General features: G+C 42.8%; 1 protein-coding gene across 3 annotated transcripts in view; it reads right to left on the reverse strand.

Moving 5' to 3' along the window:
- The window catches only part of LOC144120504 (uncharacterized), a 23,814-nt gene extending 8,637 nt beyond the window's left edge, over positions 1 to 15,177 (reverse strand). Inside the window, exons 1-8 of one of the 3 annotated variants that reach the window (XM_077652950.1) lie at positions 14,964 to 15,177; positions 10,579 to 10,729; positions 8,880 to 8,964; positions 8,097 to 8,183; positions 7,136 to 7,183; positions 6,533 to 6,588; positions 6,372 to 6,450; positions 4,022 to 4,150 (exon numbers count right to left, since the gene is read on the reverse strand). In XM_077652950.1, coding sequence (XP_077509076.1) covers positions 4,022 to 4,150; positions 6,372 to 6,450; positions 6,533 to 6,588; positions 7,136 to 7,183; positions 8,097 to 8,183; positions 8,880 to 8,964; positions 10,579 to 10,682 — 588 coding nt within the window. In that variant the 5' untranslated portion in view covers positions 10,683 to 10,729; positions 14,964 to 15,177. Of the gene's footprint in view, positions 1 to 4,021; positions 4,151 to 6,371; positions 6,451 to 6,532; positions 6,589 to 7,135; positions 7,184 to 8,096; positions 8,184 to 8,879; positions 8,965 to 10,578; positions 10,837 to 14,963 lie in introns of all 3 variants that reach the window. The other 2 variants (XM_077652951.1, XM_077652953.1) reach the window with 2 other exon arrangements.
- Between the last annotated feature and the right edge of the window lie 1,919 nt (positions 15,178 to 17,096).

Here is a 17,096-nt window from a genome sequence, read left to right on the forward strand (position 1 = left end):
CGTAAAGTAGCTGCCATCAACAGTTACTTAAGCTTACAGCTTAAGGACAACCCGGTCACTTTTTTTTCAATTGAAATTGAAAATTGGTTTTTGGGGAAAGCAAATGGCACAGTATCTGTTTCTGAATCCCACTGTAAAGGAAGGAATAAAGAAGGCACTGAGAGAAGAAAGGAAGAAAGAGGTGCGGGAACAATTTCGACCACCTGGGGTCTTTAACGTGCACTGACATCACACAACACATGGGCACCTTTGCATTTCGTCTCCATCGAAACACGGCCGCCGCGATCGGGTACGAACCCAAGAACTCCAGATCAGTAGCCGAGTGCCCTAACCACTGAGCCACTGATGTGGGTTCTTTTTTTTCTTTTCTACCTCCACAGATTTTACTGAAACTTTCATAGAACATTCTCCACAGCATTTTGGTATTTTGAGCCCAATTTGACAGCTGGGTCGTGGTTTGTTGCATGGCCTCACTTGCGTCAATTCCTACGGGTGACCTTGTGTGTGTGACATCACAGCTTGCATGCTCGTCAATAATTGCTCTGCATTTGCTAACGGATAAAACTAGAGCTTGTTATTGGTCATTTCAGAATTTCAGACAAATAATGATCCAAGCTGCCACATACAGTCACCACTTTAGCCAATCAATGCACAAGATAAGATTTTGTGACACTATTATGAGATAGCGTAAGGAACTCGTACTGCTGAAGACCCAGCATTGGCTGTTGCCCTGCGTCAGTCGGAAAAAAATCCCAGAAGTTTCGAATGAAGCTAATGATTTGGGGGAGGGTCCAAATGAGGCCAAAATAGATGAGGAGGTTCCTCCAATGGAGGTATCTCAGAATATCGCAAGTAATTCATTAAAAGAAATTCGCCGGCATTGGGCTCCAACCCAGGCCCTCTGCTTGCCAAGTGGGCATGCAACGCATAGGACACAGAGGATCATTGGTTCAAGCGTGTTAAACGGGCACCTAGTGAACGCACTGTAGTGTGTATGACTTAGTAAAGCCTGTTTCACATGCAAGCGAAAATGCTAGCGAATCCTGCCGCCGCGGTGGAAAAACCTGTTTTTAGTCATCACAGCGATGAGTGGCGAGCTTCCAACAAGTTAGAAATTTTCGCTGCAACGCGCCGCTCAATCGCTCAGTCGCTTGCATGTGAACCAGCCTTAACTTGTGTTTGGGATGCGTACTGATGTAACATAAATATGCTAATTAGGCATAAGAAATTGAGCGGAATAAAAAGGCCGTGTCATGGTGCTTCACTGCACTGAGAAAAATTATGTGTATGTGTATGAGTGCGTAGTGGCACAGTACGTCGTGCAGAATAACCTAAAGAGTGATTGGTGATAATGTCGATGTCAAAAAAAAATTTGAAAGAAAACGAATAAAAAGAGAAAAAAAGAATAAGGTGCTATCGCATCTACTCTTAAGGCGGAGCTTAAGCTTTCTCCTAATTTTTCATGACATGATAGGTTTTTCTGTTGTGATGGCACAGTTTGGTCGAAACTCACGTTTCAGTTGCATTTTTTTTTTACTGTTTTAAACTACTTCTACTTGGTATTTTGAAAAACTTTTCTTTTGTACCAGGGAGTGCGGACTCTATGCAATGTGATGCGATTATCAATCAAAATGTTCAAAGAGCCCCCGGAGTTACCGTTTAGAGTCAGTAGCTACACAGCTGGGCTGAAATGATTAAATGGTCCATTATGAAATAATGAAAGAAACAAAGTACAGCTGAATCTCAATAATTTGAACTTAAAGGGGCTGCGAAACGCTGCCTGAACAGATGCCAGCTATACTTCAGATGGATTCTTTACGTCATGCAAATGCTGACTTAAAAAGAATTACAGGAATCGATGCATAGGAACCGGAGTTATTCAATGAAGAAATTTAAAAGTAGAAGCAAACAAAATGCTGCCCTCAACTCGATTTTCGCGCGGCTTCCCATTCCCATTTCACTCTCTCAATGACGACACAAGGAAGGACCAATCAAAACTGCCTATCTGAGCATGTCGTGGAAGTTTGCACACCACGGTTGCCTAATCACTGTAACTCGTTTTTGCCAAGGCTGGTAGCGTCGTTTTCATGGTTACAACAACCGCGTGACTGCCCAGCTGACCCAGCAATGCTTCATCGTCACGTCCATGGCGTGGAAGGGAACACTGATCAGTGACATTCCCTGACTTACGGATCCGAAAGCGGTCCAAACTGGATCCGAACTCGAGCGCGAGATACTGCGATGGAGTGACAGCGTGCGCAAGATACTAGACACATTTAGCACAGTGCGTACCACTAATGCTTACCGCCTACCATGGCCCGCTGCTAGGAATGCGCCGATTGGTCACGGCGAGCAAGGCGCGCACGCTGTGGACGGGTGATCCTTTACAAGCTAACGATGCGCACTGCTAAATGTGAAACGATTGGCTTTTTTCTTTGTATTCTTCCTTGGAACCGAAACAAACACTTGTAAAGTGTAATGGCTCGATCGGATCGATTCCACAGAGCTGTTCTCAGATACATCGAGAGTAGCCATAAATGTGTGCTAGATCGTAGGATCTGTACAGAGAGGCGCAAAGTCCTTCGATGCAAAAAGTAGCCACAGCCTCTGGTGGTGTATTTTTGTTTTACTTGCTTTACAGCGGTTTTCTCTAAGGCAAACAAGTTGGTTTTGTTGATGTAATATAAAACGCACAAACTTGACAAAACGTATCTCTATTTATTAACACAATTTGCTGTATATTTACTGTTTGTCCAATCATCAAGCTCCTGCCCAGTGATGTCATATCTATTGCTAAAAACCGCCACTGTATGGTGACACCGTCAGCGCCATGAATCTGTTTTTGCAAGCTAATTAAAATATCAAAAACAGGATTATATGCGGTACGACCGATGCTAATAGCATCACTATAACTCATTCTATGCAACCAACAGGCAAAACAATGCACTAATTATGTGTTTCGGGGTACCTTTAAAGGGGAGAGAAAACTGGTAGAAATTATGCTGAGTTTGAATTAAAGGGAGATTTTTTTAATACAACCGATGTTGAGCGGACCAAAGCATTTGTTTAAATGAGCTGCAAGTTTAAATTAAGTGAGTTCTACTTAAACAGAGTCCACTGTAAGCCCTTTCTGACTGCCAGCTAATGGATCTACATAGTTACTAGGCGAAGTGTGAAGTACGATTTTCCCTGCCAGTTTGCCATTTCGCAAAGTGCATTTGCCTTGCAATAATATACAACACTGCTTTGAACTCACTTAATGCAGCAGCAGCAAAGTCTTCCATTTTATGCATCTGGCTAAGCATTATTTCCCTCCAGTACATATATTCTTACATGCTCTTTTTTTTTTTTTTTTTTCAATGCACAACATAAGTTAGACAAATTACAAGTTTCATTCTTATAGACGTAATTTGGCTGTGGTATGCACTGCAGTGTCAGCTTCTTTCCCCTCTTATTAAGTGCAACCTGTATGGCAAACAATTGCAGTCAAGGCTGCTAGGAATATTACAAAACAATGGTCACAGTATGGAAATATTAATGTGTCTTTACCTTTGAAATAAGTTTTGACTGCAGTAATGTCAATCAGAGCATGGGTTTACAAATATGAAAGATTGTACATAGTATACAGAGTTGAACGTCCCAAATTGATATGTTCTATGAGGGATGCAAATCAAAAAGAGTAATGAAGGCATAACGATATATTAATTTGTACAGGTCATTTGTACACAGGTGTCAGCTCACAAAGAAATTTATCAGACACCCTCCTTCTTCAGCAGTGCTCAAAAGCAGTTTTTAGTAACTGACCCTTTAATATGCTGTACATTTCTCGAGCAAAATACCATGTTAGAAATCCGTTTAGCAACCAGTGACACTCAGTCGTTAGGTGCAGTAATACAATCATGTTTCTTAGTTATTCCTTTGGCTGCACCTAAGTACACCACAACGAAAAGAGTCGGAATGTTTACTGACTCAAACTTTCATGGATTCATGGAGCAGAAACAGGATCAATATATGCACTTACCCTTTCTGGACTTAGGTGCACATAAGGTGTGACGATATGCTTGCGAATACACCCTCTGACTATGCTGCGAAGCTCATTTACATAGTAAGGATGTGTACACGGGTGGTATAGCATGACAATGGCACCATGCTGAAAATAAAAAATAACAAAAAAATGATGCAATTAAAAACATTTTGGCAGAAACACTTAAGATTGCTTACATGCTTGCGAAAGAATTATATGCAGAATTGCACAAGGCAGATGAACAAATTAGTGTTTTGCATGCTTCTGATGCTGCCGTACCTAGTGACTGCGAAGCCAGCGCGAAGCCCATTTATAGCTTGATTGAACTGTGCCACCACCCGGAATCCAAATGCACTGTACTTAGCGCATGTTGACATACAGCAATGATGCAGGCACTGCCAAGTAATGCATGTCCAAGTAATGCATGATGGTCATGCGCAGATGTGTTGACCACGATGACAGGGCACCGAAATGAAATTCGATGCCATGTGCCATGGACGTGACAGACAGAATTTCGTGCCATGAAAGGCGACAGACGTCGGACGGTGGCTTTTGCGCTAATGAGATATATAATGCCTTTACATCAATGAATCTCTTAAAATTAGTGTTCCTTTTTGCCCCAGGGATCAGAGCATGGGCCAAAAGCATGAATAAAGGACAAATGCAGACCAAAGGACTCCACAAGGCCACGCTGCATACAACTAGTAGTTAAAAAATATATACAGGCAGCATAGGGAGACTGATGCACTAGAAGGCCACATGCAGGGAGCATGTACAGCGACCACAAGCTTGGGCCGTGCTCATAGTTGAATCTAATACAGTTAATCCCTTTGTAGCAAACATGTTCCGGGGCACAGTATCTGACTCTTACAAACAAGATTCCATGTTTTCATTATTAACCAATGTGCCCCTACTGTAATGATGTCACTCACTGATTACCTTTCACAAAAGAAGGCTGTAAGCATGCAGCACCAACTTATCAGGTGCAAAAGTAGCTGTTTAATTTTGTCTGCTTGGCATATGGTGTTCCTGACAAAAGTTCAAGCCACCCACTGCACTGCAGTTCAGAAAGTTGGCAAGCTTTTTTTGCACCAATTCATTCCAGAAAAGTGCATTTAGCCCTCTGTAGCTTGAAGTTGCAAAAACGGTGAAATGCTACAATGGATGGAGTTGCACGATAAGCAAAGTATCGAAATTTCCAGTGTACTCATTACTGATCATGAATTGCCAAAATTTAAGCATTATTTTTAACATTACTCCAAACAACAAAATCCGTTATACAAACCGGGCACTTAATTATAACAAAAAGAGCACCATGTAGCAGCCAGTAAACCAAACATGGCCGATGAATGATGAAGAAGAGCGCATCTGCTTTGGGCACTGGGCGTGCAATAGCGGTGATAAGGTGGCCGCGGCTATTTGAGGAAAATGAGAAGGAAGGTGCCTGTCTTCCCGCATGTCTTTTCCTTTGGTTTGCCCCGTTGCCTTGGGAAATGAATTTGCCTCATATCCCGCTTGAGTTCTGAAAGGTCTCCATCATACATGCTCAGAGCTTCGAAACTGGAAGTTGAGGCGCAACGCATGTTTACTAGCAGCACATCGGCGAGGGTCACACACTGCGGCGCGCTGCCGGAGGCTTGCACTTTGGTTTGTGGCAAAACCTGCAGGCAGTGCAAACTGCTGACTGATGGCCTTTTTTCTGTGGTTTTCAAGGCTCTTGAGTGTTGCAGCAGCGCTTGCAGGTCCGCTGCGTACTCCCGCCATCCCTAGTACAGGCAGATGTCAGCGCGTTCATGCCTGTATCCCTGCTGGTTGGTTGGAAGCCATTCTTCATGCAGCATTCGCAATTAGTGTGCTCTTGTCGATGATTTACGTCTATCTTGCCACTTTAAATTAGTTTCAGGCATAATAAATATCATGGAAGCGATCTCGCTTGACCTCCTCCCTGGTGCATGGATACGAAGGCAATCTGCAAGCGATGGTGCAGCAAAGTGGGTAAGAAACTCCACAAAAACTTTAAGTGTTTCATATAAGCGAGTTGTTTGTTCAAAGTTTAGAGGTTACTTGTCCTTTATTACCAAGTGTTTTCTATACCCAATGTCTGTTACAAAAGAGGTCCGCATAATGGGAGAGATAGGGCGGCCAACTGTGTAAGCGAATTATGTCTCTTTCCCGACTGTCTGTTACATCCGTGTCTTTTATAACGAGGTTCAAGTGTACTTCTGTGTAACTAACTGATGGTACCAAGAAGGCTAGGTTCAGTATTTTTCGAATTTTACCACAAAACTAGGGTAAGCACCCCATTTACCAACACTGACATGTAAAGCAAGCAAGGGCAGCCGCTGACCTCGATGTTGTGAAGCCAACGCTGAGGTGGAACATATTTGTATTCTCCAAACACAGGCCACAGAGGTCGATGTCCTTCACTGAAACGCGCAGTGATTCATAAGGAGAGGCTCTACTTCGTATGCAGGAAATGTAATTCCTCACTACAAAAGCATCACTTACTGCGTTGGCAAGTATGAGTCATACTTGATTCTGTAGTTCATGCAGTAGTGCCTAGGCTGCAACAAATGAATATATCATCACAGGTACATTCACAATCAATGATTTTTGAATGAGGAAAAGTAATACAATGAAAAAACTTCTTATTCTGGGTTGCTTGTTGATACAGACAGCAATGGTGCACATGTATTCCTGTCAGCATGTCAGGTTTTTGTGGATACAGTCGCAAAGACAAATATCAAAGGCTTCACACATACCAATTAAAGGACAGAGAATACTGACTTTTAAGTGGCCAGCAATTTCATTACATCGGTAATGAATTTTAACCATTAAAAAGAAAAGTGAGCCCTTCAGTGCATTAAATAAAGCGAGATGCAAAGCACATGCGCACGCATGCACTAATGAATGCTCATGCATGCATGCACACCAACTCTATATCAAATCTATTTTGCAAAACATCCCAGGGTTGCTCCAGTCACACCTACTGCAGCCACTGGAAAAAGCTGCTTACTCAAGGCTAGCACACACTAGTACACATATATAAAAACAAGAAATTTCAATGCTAATTTCAACATCTAATGAACTTGACTGCATTGTTTTACTTACGTGGTAATCATTAGGTACAGTATCACAACTTTGCTTCGAGTGTCCATGCTGCAAAAAGTCAAAGAAGATTTGTCAATAAAACAGCCACTGACCTCGCGTTCAGAATGAGGTATATGTCGCCACGCCCGTTTTCTTAAAACACATACAAACGAGCAAGAATACTTGAAGGAGGCAAGGCTGTCCCCCACAGCTCAATCCCCAATTGATCAGTTTACCTGCATTTTCAGGTGCATACACAGCTATCAAGTCTAAAATGGTTAAAATGTGACACTCAAATGGTGAGCATAGATTTCTTCCACATTTGCAGTAGTAAATATTTCTAAACACTACTTCGGCACACAGTCTCAGGTGCATGAGTTGTCAACTTGCAAGCGACGTGTGGACAGAATTTATTAAGGTTGTCTTTATGGTATCGTGTCAATTGCACCAACACCTAAACAATTATAGAGCTCCTTGATGGCATTTTCGTGCCCCGCAGCGACACAAGTGTTTCGGCAAGAACTGCCACTTTTTTACAGAATGTTAATCTCAGCAGCAAACAGTATTTTTTCACTGCTTTTAGCAGGCCTTTGCAATAAAGGCCACCTGCATTCGCCATAGCTCAGGTGATTCAAACGTGACCAGAATTACAATTTACATTACTCAGCATGAAACTTAAGCAAGCATGTTCCTGTGTGGTGGCACAGGGTGACAGTAGGCAATTGAGGAATTAATTACGGACTCGTTGATATATGCATGCCATCTTCACTCATAACAACAGGGCACCCACTCCATAGGAAAATGTATCACCACACATACTCGTGAATGATTTGGCCTGAAATTCTGTCTCCTTCAACCAAATGATAAGTGTTGGCTTTCCTCACAATGAAAAGGCAACTGCAACTCCTTGCTTGTAATTTTTTAACTTGGTCTTGCTTAATGTGAGTGCATGACATATAAAAATATAAACTAAGTCACTTACAGCTACTGTTCCGAGTGGATACATCGCCTTTGGGTGATAGCATATATACGCTGTTGGGTCATCAAGGAAGTCAACAGAGATGTTGACCTGGTAAAAAACAATTGAAGGAAACAATTTTAATCAATTTTGTAGATCTAAACAGATCTACAAAATTTTTTATAACATGCAAAAAGAAGAAAAACTGTTAAAGCTCTTCAAAACATGAAGGTATCATGACAAAGCGTGAGGCAAAAAAAAACTGAAGTTATATGCACACAATGATTGCTATGCTAAGCCAGCTGTCAACAAAACCACCATCTATGCTGATTGCATTCCAATAAATCGTCCACAACATAGCTAATAAAAATTATATCCAAATTGTGACACAATAAAACTCAATTCAAAAATATATTAATTGCTTACTAGGCTACCACAGGCTAAATAATAGAGGAAGCTAAAATCTGGTAAAAAGGAAAGGGCCAACAATGGCCTCTCAGCAAATAAAAGTTGGAAAAAATTTTTAAAGCCAGTATTTATTTTTAGTTTCACAGCAGGTTGAAATAAAATAACATCTGGAGGAAGAAAATTTTTAATTTTTACAGCAAAATTACTTTCTGTGTATTAACATCTAAAATGGATGGAATTACAACATAACTAAATTAGTTCCTGATGAGTATCATTTTATTATGAGCTATTTTCAAACTGAAAAATAAATGCTGGTTTTAATACTGGCACTTAATACACAGTCAAAACTAAAGTTGACATAAGCTTCAAATTCAAACCATGTGCCTTTGTTATACTAACCTTTGCATTATCACACTCGGGGTTTACGACTCCCATTTTGACACCATGAACTGTATCTTGCACCTTCTCCGGTACCTCCCCTGGGCTGCGAAGCATATGTTGCAGTCACAAGAGTGGTCACTTCTGCCTCATTTTTATCTTGCGGAAGCATAGACAAATTTGTTGGAAATGTAAATCAGTAAAACTGATAGAGAAAGAAGCAAATCTAGAAAGCTTAGAAACTTGATTTCATTGCAGTGTGGCGAACATTCTCTACCCAAAAGATTTAGAAAAGCTTGCCGCATTCAGTCAAGACAGGACTTTACACACATCAGACAAAACACATGAAAGCAAAACTTAAAATCGAAGCAATGCCTCACTACAATGATCTTACTCATAACCTTCATGTATTGTCTCAAGAGCATGCATGTTCAAAATGACTACGGTCTAGCCCACTTCCTACAGTTCTCATCTGTTAGAACATTTCCGAACCTATTACTTACAGTGCTGGAAAAAGTACAGGTCTAGTCAAATGCCCCCAGGCTCTGCTTTTGAGCAGGATATTCCATTTATGGTGCCTATGAAGCGACCAAGGTTCTCAGGGATGAGGTTGATAACCCTCTTCACCCTCCACACATTTTTTAACTTTGAGGATGCTGTAAATTCCCCATTACAAGGCTCAACCGCAGACTGTGTGGCCTGGGAACTTTTGACCAATTTTGTACTATGGGCATCAATTAAAATGCGAACAAGGAATTTGAAACATGAACTGCAAAATGAGCTTATGTTAAATATGGAAAGCTCAGTATTAGAGCGAATTAATTTCACACTGAAGGCGTGAAGACTATGGTTTAGAAGTGTAATCAACTGCATATATACATATTCTCTCCAGGAGCTAATATATTGGCGTTTTTGTGTTGGCATATCAGTTCTCCTGTTCACGATTTTTTTGACGCTGATGGTGCACATTGGCCACAATCACTCATTCAGCTCCCCTTTCTCACACTTTGCAACCTGCCTATAATCGGACAGAAGAATGCATATATGAGAAGTGGAACACACAACAATAATACAGGAACACAAATGATTTCACCATTTTGAAAAACTGTTCCAACAGATCAGGCCACACCTGCACACATGGATTTCAAAAATACTACCAAAAGGCTGTAAGCAATAGAGTTTTGTGGATTTCCATGAAAACTGCAGGAAATATGTCTGATAGCTCTGGAATAGGTGACTGAAAAACAGTTTTAAGAATTCAAATTTTCTGTCGTGCATCATGTATCATAGGCGTACACTGGTATTCCAATTGTCCAACAGCATCAAACCTAAGCGCAAAACTGTCTCAATTACTAGCAAGCTCTCTGCAAATAAGCTTCTAAAACGTTCTTCGTTTTTTGCAGACCTTGTGAACAACATGTCACACCACAGTTACTTGAGAGATGTCATTCGTCACACCTGACGTAAAGCAGTTATGAAGTAACTTTACAAAGTTTTCTTACGTTTAAGCTGCATCTTCCATTTGGGCACTGAAGGACCAGAGATATGGTCTTTGTTAAAAGTTGAGAGCTCATCACAACCACTGCCTGCAGTGGGAGTGCTGCTAAACGGTGGTGAATTTATAGGCAGCACTTGCCAATACCAAAGCTGCACTCGGCAGGGAGACATGCCCTCTCATTCATGGTGACATCACAGGACGCAATGAATTGAAGTTTCTTACTTTTGTGGATCAACTGGTTCTGCCACTTCCCTGCCATGGCTGGCTTGGGTGATGAGCACGAATAAAACAAAAAGCAGTGGAAGCACTCCTCGACCGCTTTTCATTCCACAGCTGGAATAAAGATGTCCTCTTGCAGTGCCGTCAGCACCAGCTGCACAGTTGTAATTGTGGCACTGTAGAGTCTGCAAGCTGTGACAACACCAAGCTTTGCCCAGCTGTGACACTGCCTTGCCCTTCAATACTATTGCTTTCAGTACACTGCAAAAAAATGTTTTCTCAGCCTTAATAAATCACCTTTCAATATTCCTTTTATAACACTACTTCTGCCAGCATGGGGGGTATCTGTACCCTTGTTCTGGCTTAACTGCCTGCATGATGGAAAGCAGTTGCATAAACAAAATATAAACACGAAATCATTAGTCTGTTAGGCGACACTGTTGTTGGGGCAATGCATTACCTGACGGCCATTAAAATTCACATATTCTGACAGATTCAATGACTGAATAATGTTGAAAAGTAGTAAGGAAAGCAATAACGAGAAATAAGATGTTAAAGCAAAAAAATACAGACGGTACAGCTCGCTTTTTTTTTTTGGGCCCAGCAAAACCAAAGACTGCAGTTTGATGTTTTCAGGACTTTTCCAAACTACAGCTGCACTTGTAGTAAAACCAGTAGTCAACATACTGAAAACCCACAGCTGTTAAATGAGGTGATGATGTCATTGGTACTTTTTTTACTTTCTTACCACAGATAAAAGATACACTAAACAGTAGCATAGAGTAGGGCACTGAATGATGAAGCTAAGCTGGTTTCTGAGGTCTATTCAAGTGCAAAGAGAATTAGACCAACAATACACGGAAGTCTAGAGAATCTTGTTAAAATACATATGACTTTTCAGTACAAGCTGCCATGACAAAATAGTGGTCACACATTACAATGCACACCGTATCTGCTCGCATAATGAGCACACCATCCTACCGAGGCTGCCAAAAACCCTCGCATAATAAACACACCTCTTTTTTTTGGTGCGCAGTCTGCTGATGATAATATCGAATGCTAGCAGGTGCCCTCGTTAGAGCCCAGAAAGACCTATGCAATGCTGTAAAGTGCAATCTGCTGAATGTCAAAACTACTATGCCTCCTATACTTCACCCTACGGGACGAAGATCCATTAAGAATGTTCTGCTAAAATCAGAGAACCAATAAAAACATGCTTCATCAGTCCTAATTCCCTGTTCGATCTGCTGTAATAAGGGTGGTAACAAATTCTAATGGCTGGGCTTCACACTGAATACTGTGAGTTGTGCCAAAGTTAACTCTAGTTGTGTCCTCTTTTGACAGCATTATGGGCCACTAAACGAGTTATACATGCAAGTTTAAAGTAAAAGTTTTTCACTATGTTCTCAAGCACTGGAACTATGTTGGAGTGGAGAGTATGTTTTGTTTCATAGAGATGGGTGGGCCGTAGCAGATTAAATATTCATTAACACATGGCATTAGAACCCCCATGTTGGAAAGAAGTGTCCATTGGCAGTGCTCCCTGTGTCTGACATCTCCGAGAACCACCTGCTACAGTTGGCAGGTGACAAGGTGGAGGGAGAAATTTCCCCTCTACACTTGTGGGGGAGGAAATGGGGAGGCCGGAAGGCGACTCCCATGGGAATAACCCAGAGGGACAGGGGACAGAGAAGGTTCTGATGGGGGCGGAGGAATGTGCGGCCCGAGTGTGGTTGCCACAAGAACAACCTGCTGGGTGGCTACCCTGGAAGGTGGAGGGTGAGGAGGAAAGTGAGCTGAGAAGAGGAGCGGAGATATCAGAGTGGTGCACACACACCGGGTGCAACTATTCCATTGAAGTGGTTGGGTGCAAGCTTCCCTCGATGTTATAACAGTGCTGTGCAGTGCTTGTGAGTGGGTCTCATGGAAATGGAACCTTCAATAAGCAGTGTACAAAGCATCAAAGATGTACAGTCGGGGTCAAAAGTCTCTAGACCACGTGTTACTCAAGCGAAGCCAATAGCTCTACTATTAGCCAGCGGCTGGAGATCACACTTGTGGAGATGAAAGAACAAATTTCCCTTTCCCCTCCATTAAAGTGGTCTCCAGCTGCCGGCTAATAGCAAAGCTATCGGCTTCGCTTGAGTAACACGTGGTCCAGAGACTTTTGACCCTGACTGTACAGCGAGCCGACTGAGCCAGAAAGCAGTGCCTTCAGAAAGCGCGCTAGCAACAGACAGGAGACCCCGCTCTCAAGAGAAAACAGGTGGAAGCATGCAAGTGAAGCGAGATGACTTCCCTCAGATACCCCTTATGCAGACACAAAGCTTGATATACAACCAGGGTCACCATGGCATCAAAGGGCCTGTGGTTAACGTTGCAGGTAACAATGATTAAATGCTAAATGCTTTGCATAGGAATTAGGAGCGAGACCGACGGATATGTGTACACATTATGCGCTGGATGGAGGCCAAGCACGTGTATCTGTCCGGGATGGTGAAGAGGGAAGATGTTGGCGTGGTTGTGTGCAAGCTTCCCTTGATGGTTTAATGGTGCTATGCAGTGCTTGTGAGTGGGTCTCATAGAAGCAGGACCTTCAACAAGCGGCAAATGAAAGTCTAATCCTGCACATGTTGTCATTTTTTTTTTTTTTCACAGCCTACTTTTCGTCCTGTTTTTACCCCTTCTAATTTTTGCCTGAAAATTTTTCCCCACATAATAAAGCACCCCAAAAATTTTCAAAGAATTTTCGGGAAAAAAAGCGCATTTATTGTCCGAGTAAATACAGTATTTAGCAGTATTTATCGAGCAATGATAAAAAGCACAGAAAATAAAGGAGAATCCACTACATCACCACCACTGTACATAAAAAAACAACCTGTCCAGAAAAGCATAGGAAGAATGGCACCTGGGTATAAATTTTGAACTTATAATTTATAAATAAAGCTAGAACACATGAGCTAAACTGATGTTTATTGTACTACGATTAAAATTAAAAACAGTTTGCAAACCTACAAGTAACTCACATATACTGCCATAAGCAGAAGTAGCAGTGATAGGTACATTCAGTCCTACAGCCACCATAGTCACAGTCTCATAAATATTTGAAATTCTTGAACAACTAGAACGATCATTACTTTGGACAAAATACTGAAAACTAAGCAGTAAAGATAGACAAAATGATCACGCACAATGACACACTGATAATCTTTATGGCACAGAAAAAAATATATAAAGCTTTTTATTCATAAACTACAAGTTAATATATGTCAGCAATTTCCGAAACTTGAGAGGCTAATGACTGGAAATATACTGTGACGGTGGAGGAGCAGAGAGATCGTCATTTCATGCCTTCTTGACTTATTCACTAAAGTGACCGGAGGGAATCCTGAAGCAGTGCTACTGAATCCGCCAAAGATATGCTATCGCGCTCAGCATGTAACCACAAAATACTTGTTCTAGCTGGGTTCACTTCATGAAGCTCTGTGAGCTACGCATTCGCATGAAGCTGCCAACAGAAATAGAATGGTTTGCATGCAGCTGCGCCAATTTTCTTTACTGGGTATGACGGCGTATTAAATTGCCATGAACCGCAAGCCGCAATGCGGTTACGTGTGTTGCACTTCAGCACGTTTCGTGGATGCTGCGCCCACGGGCACAACCGAAACTGTCACAAAAAAAAAAAAAAATCAGTGCACTAACGTAAATGCGCGATTTACCCTGAAGAGCGCTAGTCGACGTGTCCAGATGTAGCTCATAGCGCGCATTTTATCGGACGTGCATTCTCAACCCTCTGACACACTCCATGGAAATCTCGCGCTAACTAGTAGTGCCATGCGTAATCGGGACACATCACTGGTTATACGCGTGCGGACGTTCGCTTTCCTAAGACTCGCAAATAAGCGCAGGAGATATATCTGTGTATTACCAGAAGCACTATAATATCAGCACTCACCTCTGGCATTCGTGCTAATTATACGGGTTTATCCACGCAATGCGGATGACGTAAACTATAGACGGTACGGTGCTCCCGCATTGCACACATGGCACATTATTCTGGGAAAACATTTCGCGCCTATATTTAAAACTAACACAAACGTCACCATTATCAAATAAAATCGCGAGTCCGCTCAGGATTGCAGCGGTGCTGCTTATGATGCAAAAGAAAAACGGGCATATCAAGCGCACGCACGGAATGAGTAGCCGTTAGTGCCACCGAAACGATAGGGTAGAATGCACTTCCACGAGCAAAGCAATCAGTTCAATGTTAAGTACTCTCCACCACAATGAACATTTCATCACGATGTGCGCCTCGAAAATGCGGAATCACAAATCATATCAGCTTGTCACGTCAGCAGGCAGAGATCGCTTGCAACAGGTTTGCTTACCACTGAGGAAACGCGTATCCGAAGCGATCAGAAGCCCCGACGAGCTGCAGGATACGCGTGTAACATATGTTTACTCACAGCCTACTTGGGATCTCCTGCCAGGGATCACATATATATAGGTGAGTGCCCGTCAAAAGCATGAAGCATCTGGGGCTGGATATGATGAATGCGGAGCCGGAGAGTCACGTCGTTTGTACGGAGAGGGGACAACTGTGAGAGGAAATGAGAGAGAAGCAAAATCGTCTCGTTGCTAAGCGACACAGCACGCTTTCTTGCTTGTGCTTTCTGCTCGCTCATTTTTGACACGCCATATGAAGAGAGCAACGTGACACGAACCTGCTCCGCCATCTTGGTTCTTGTAGGTTGCTATCGTGGGAGGAAGTACAGGTATTCTATAAGGCACTGTAGTGGAAGCAGCGTTACGTCGTACAGATCCGAAGCCAGTGTAATTTAGTGAGCTTCGAATAGCAAAAATAGTTTATCCTCATGCTTTGCAGTTATGCAGTTTTGTTTTCGAATACTCTCCACCTGCAATCTCATTTTGAACAGGACAGAAAATGTTGCGAGAATGTCATCACGTATACCTAGACTGCGTAGACTACGCAAGAACAAAAAAAGGTTGTGTGAATCTAAGCGCACGCACGCACAAAGCAGCGAGTTTATTGAGAGACGTAATGAAAAGGTTTGAATTCCGGATGGTCTGAGACCGAGTAAACTTTCTGCGCCTTCAATGCGCATTTTTCTGACTGGGCCGCGACAGGTATCTTACTCCTTCGCAGATTCGGAGATGCTCCGGATCGTTATATTTGTAATATGCAGTTATTAAACATTGATTTTTCGGTTCGACACGGTCGCTCGCAGCTTTTTTTCCAGAACAAGTTTTGCTTTGAAGATTTGACTACACTCCACCTCTCAGGCAAATTTAAATCGCTTTATTTTTGTGGTACGTACGCTCCATGGAGGAAGGAATTTCCTTCCTCCATGGTACGCTCGAATTCGCGCGTAAAAATCAATTTCGCACCGATGTGAAGTGTTCACAGCAGCCAGCAGCGATGAAAATAGGGCAATTTAAAAAATGAGTACAGACTGGCATATATAGAGTGCTGTAACACCATTCCATCGTATGTACGCAGAATTCAAAACATCTGCGCTTTGGAGCTGCGCGAACTGGTGAAGAAAGCTCGCGCTAGCATTTCTCCCCTGATTTTGTTGCATGCAAAAAACTGTTGAACCGACCAGCGAGAAGCATGTCTACACATGAGGCACGCGTTTTGTACTGCGCGTTGCTGTTCAAGATCCCAACACTCTTGCTCACAGAATGCGGTACGTTCTCACGCACTTTCTGGTGGTTTTTCGAAATGTATTATCTGGTATTATCGCAGACAATCGTATTCTAACGCTAGGCTTAACCGCATGGCCAGTCGCTTCTAAACGCGCGCCGTGAGACGCCATGATCAGCAGCGGCCTCTAAAAAAAGAGTTTCCATCAGCAGAAAGGCATATCTTGGGCGACTGTTCTCGCTCGCCGTCTGGTTTTCCGTTCTTTTTTCGTGGCTGCTGCAAGCAAATTTCACTCGTTTTTGTTTCGGGAGCTTAATTTCGCTGCCAGGTGTGAAAGCGCCGCACCTATCACAGAATTAGAATGCGTGCAAAGGGAATATGTACTTCCATGTATCTCAGTTAGTCGCGAGCGTAGAGTCGAGGCAACGGCTGAACATATATGCTCGCACCATGCATGCGCCGCTTAATCTGCTCCGTGTCTTAGAGCATGCTGGCTATCAAGCTGCATGCATGGGGGAGGGGTTGATGCGACAATCCTGTGTAAGAGTGTGACTTCTGTCTTCGATTAGTGTGGGCTACGGTCGCCGGTGGCCTGTATTGGGAAGTCGGCCGAGGTTTGTGCAGAACTAGGCCTAAGAGCGGCGTTTAGAGTAGCGGAGGCGCACCACTGCACGATGGCCGTGCACGCGCAGTGACCATGCCTGGCCGCGCCCCTACCACTGCGCGTGCGCAACCGGCCTGCGGTGAACCGTTATACCTCTACGCTAGTTCGTCTCCGCTATGCTAAAAACCTCAAAGGAAAGACACGACGTGATGCCAGCAGTATACATTGTACAGTCGTCCACACACTTGT

Source organism: Amblyomma americanum, chromosome 2 (assembly GCF_052857255.1).
Source record: "Amblyomma americanum isolate KBUSLIRL-KWMA chromosome 2, ASM5285725v1, whole genome shotgun sequence".
NCBI classification, from domain to species: Eukaryota; Metazoa; Arthropoda; class Arachnida; order Ixodida; family Ixodidae; genus Amblyomma; species Amblyomma americanum.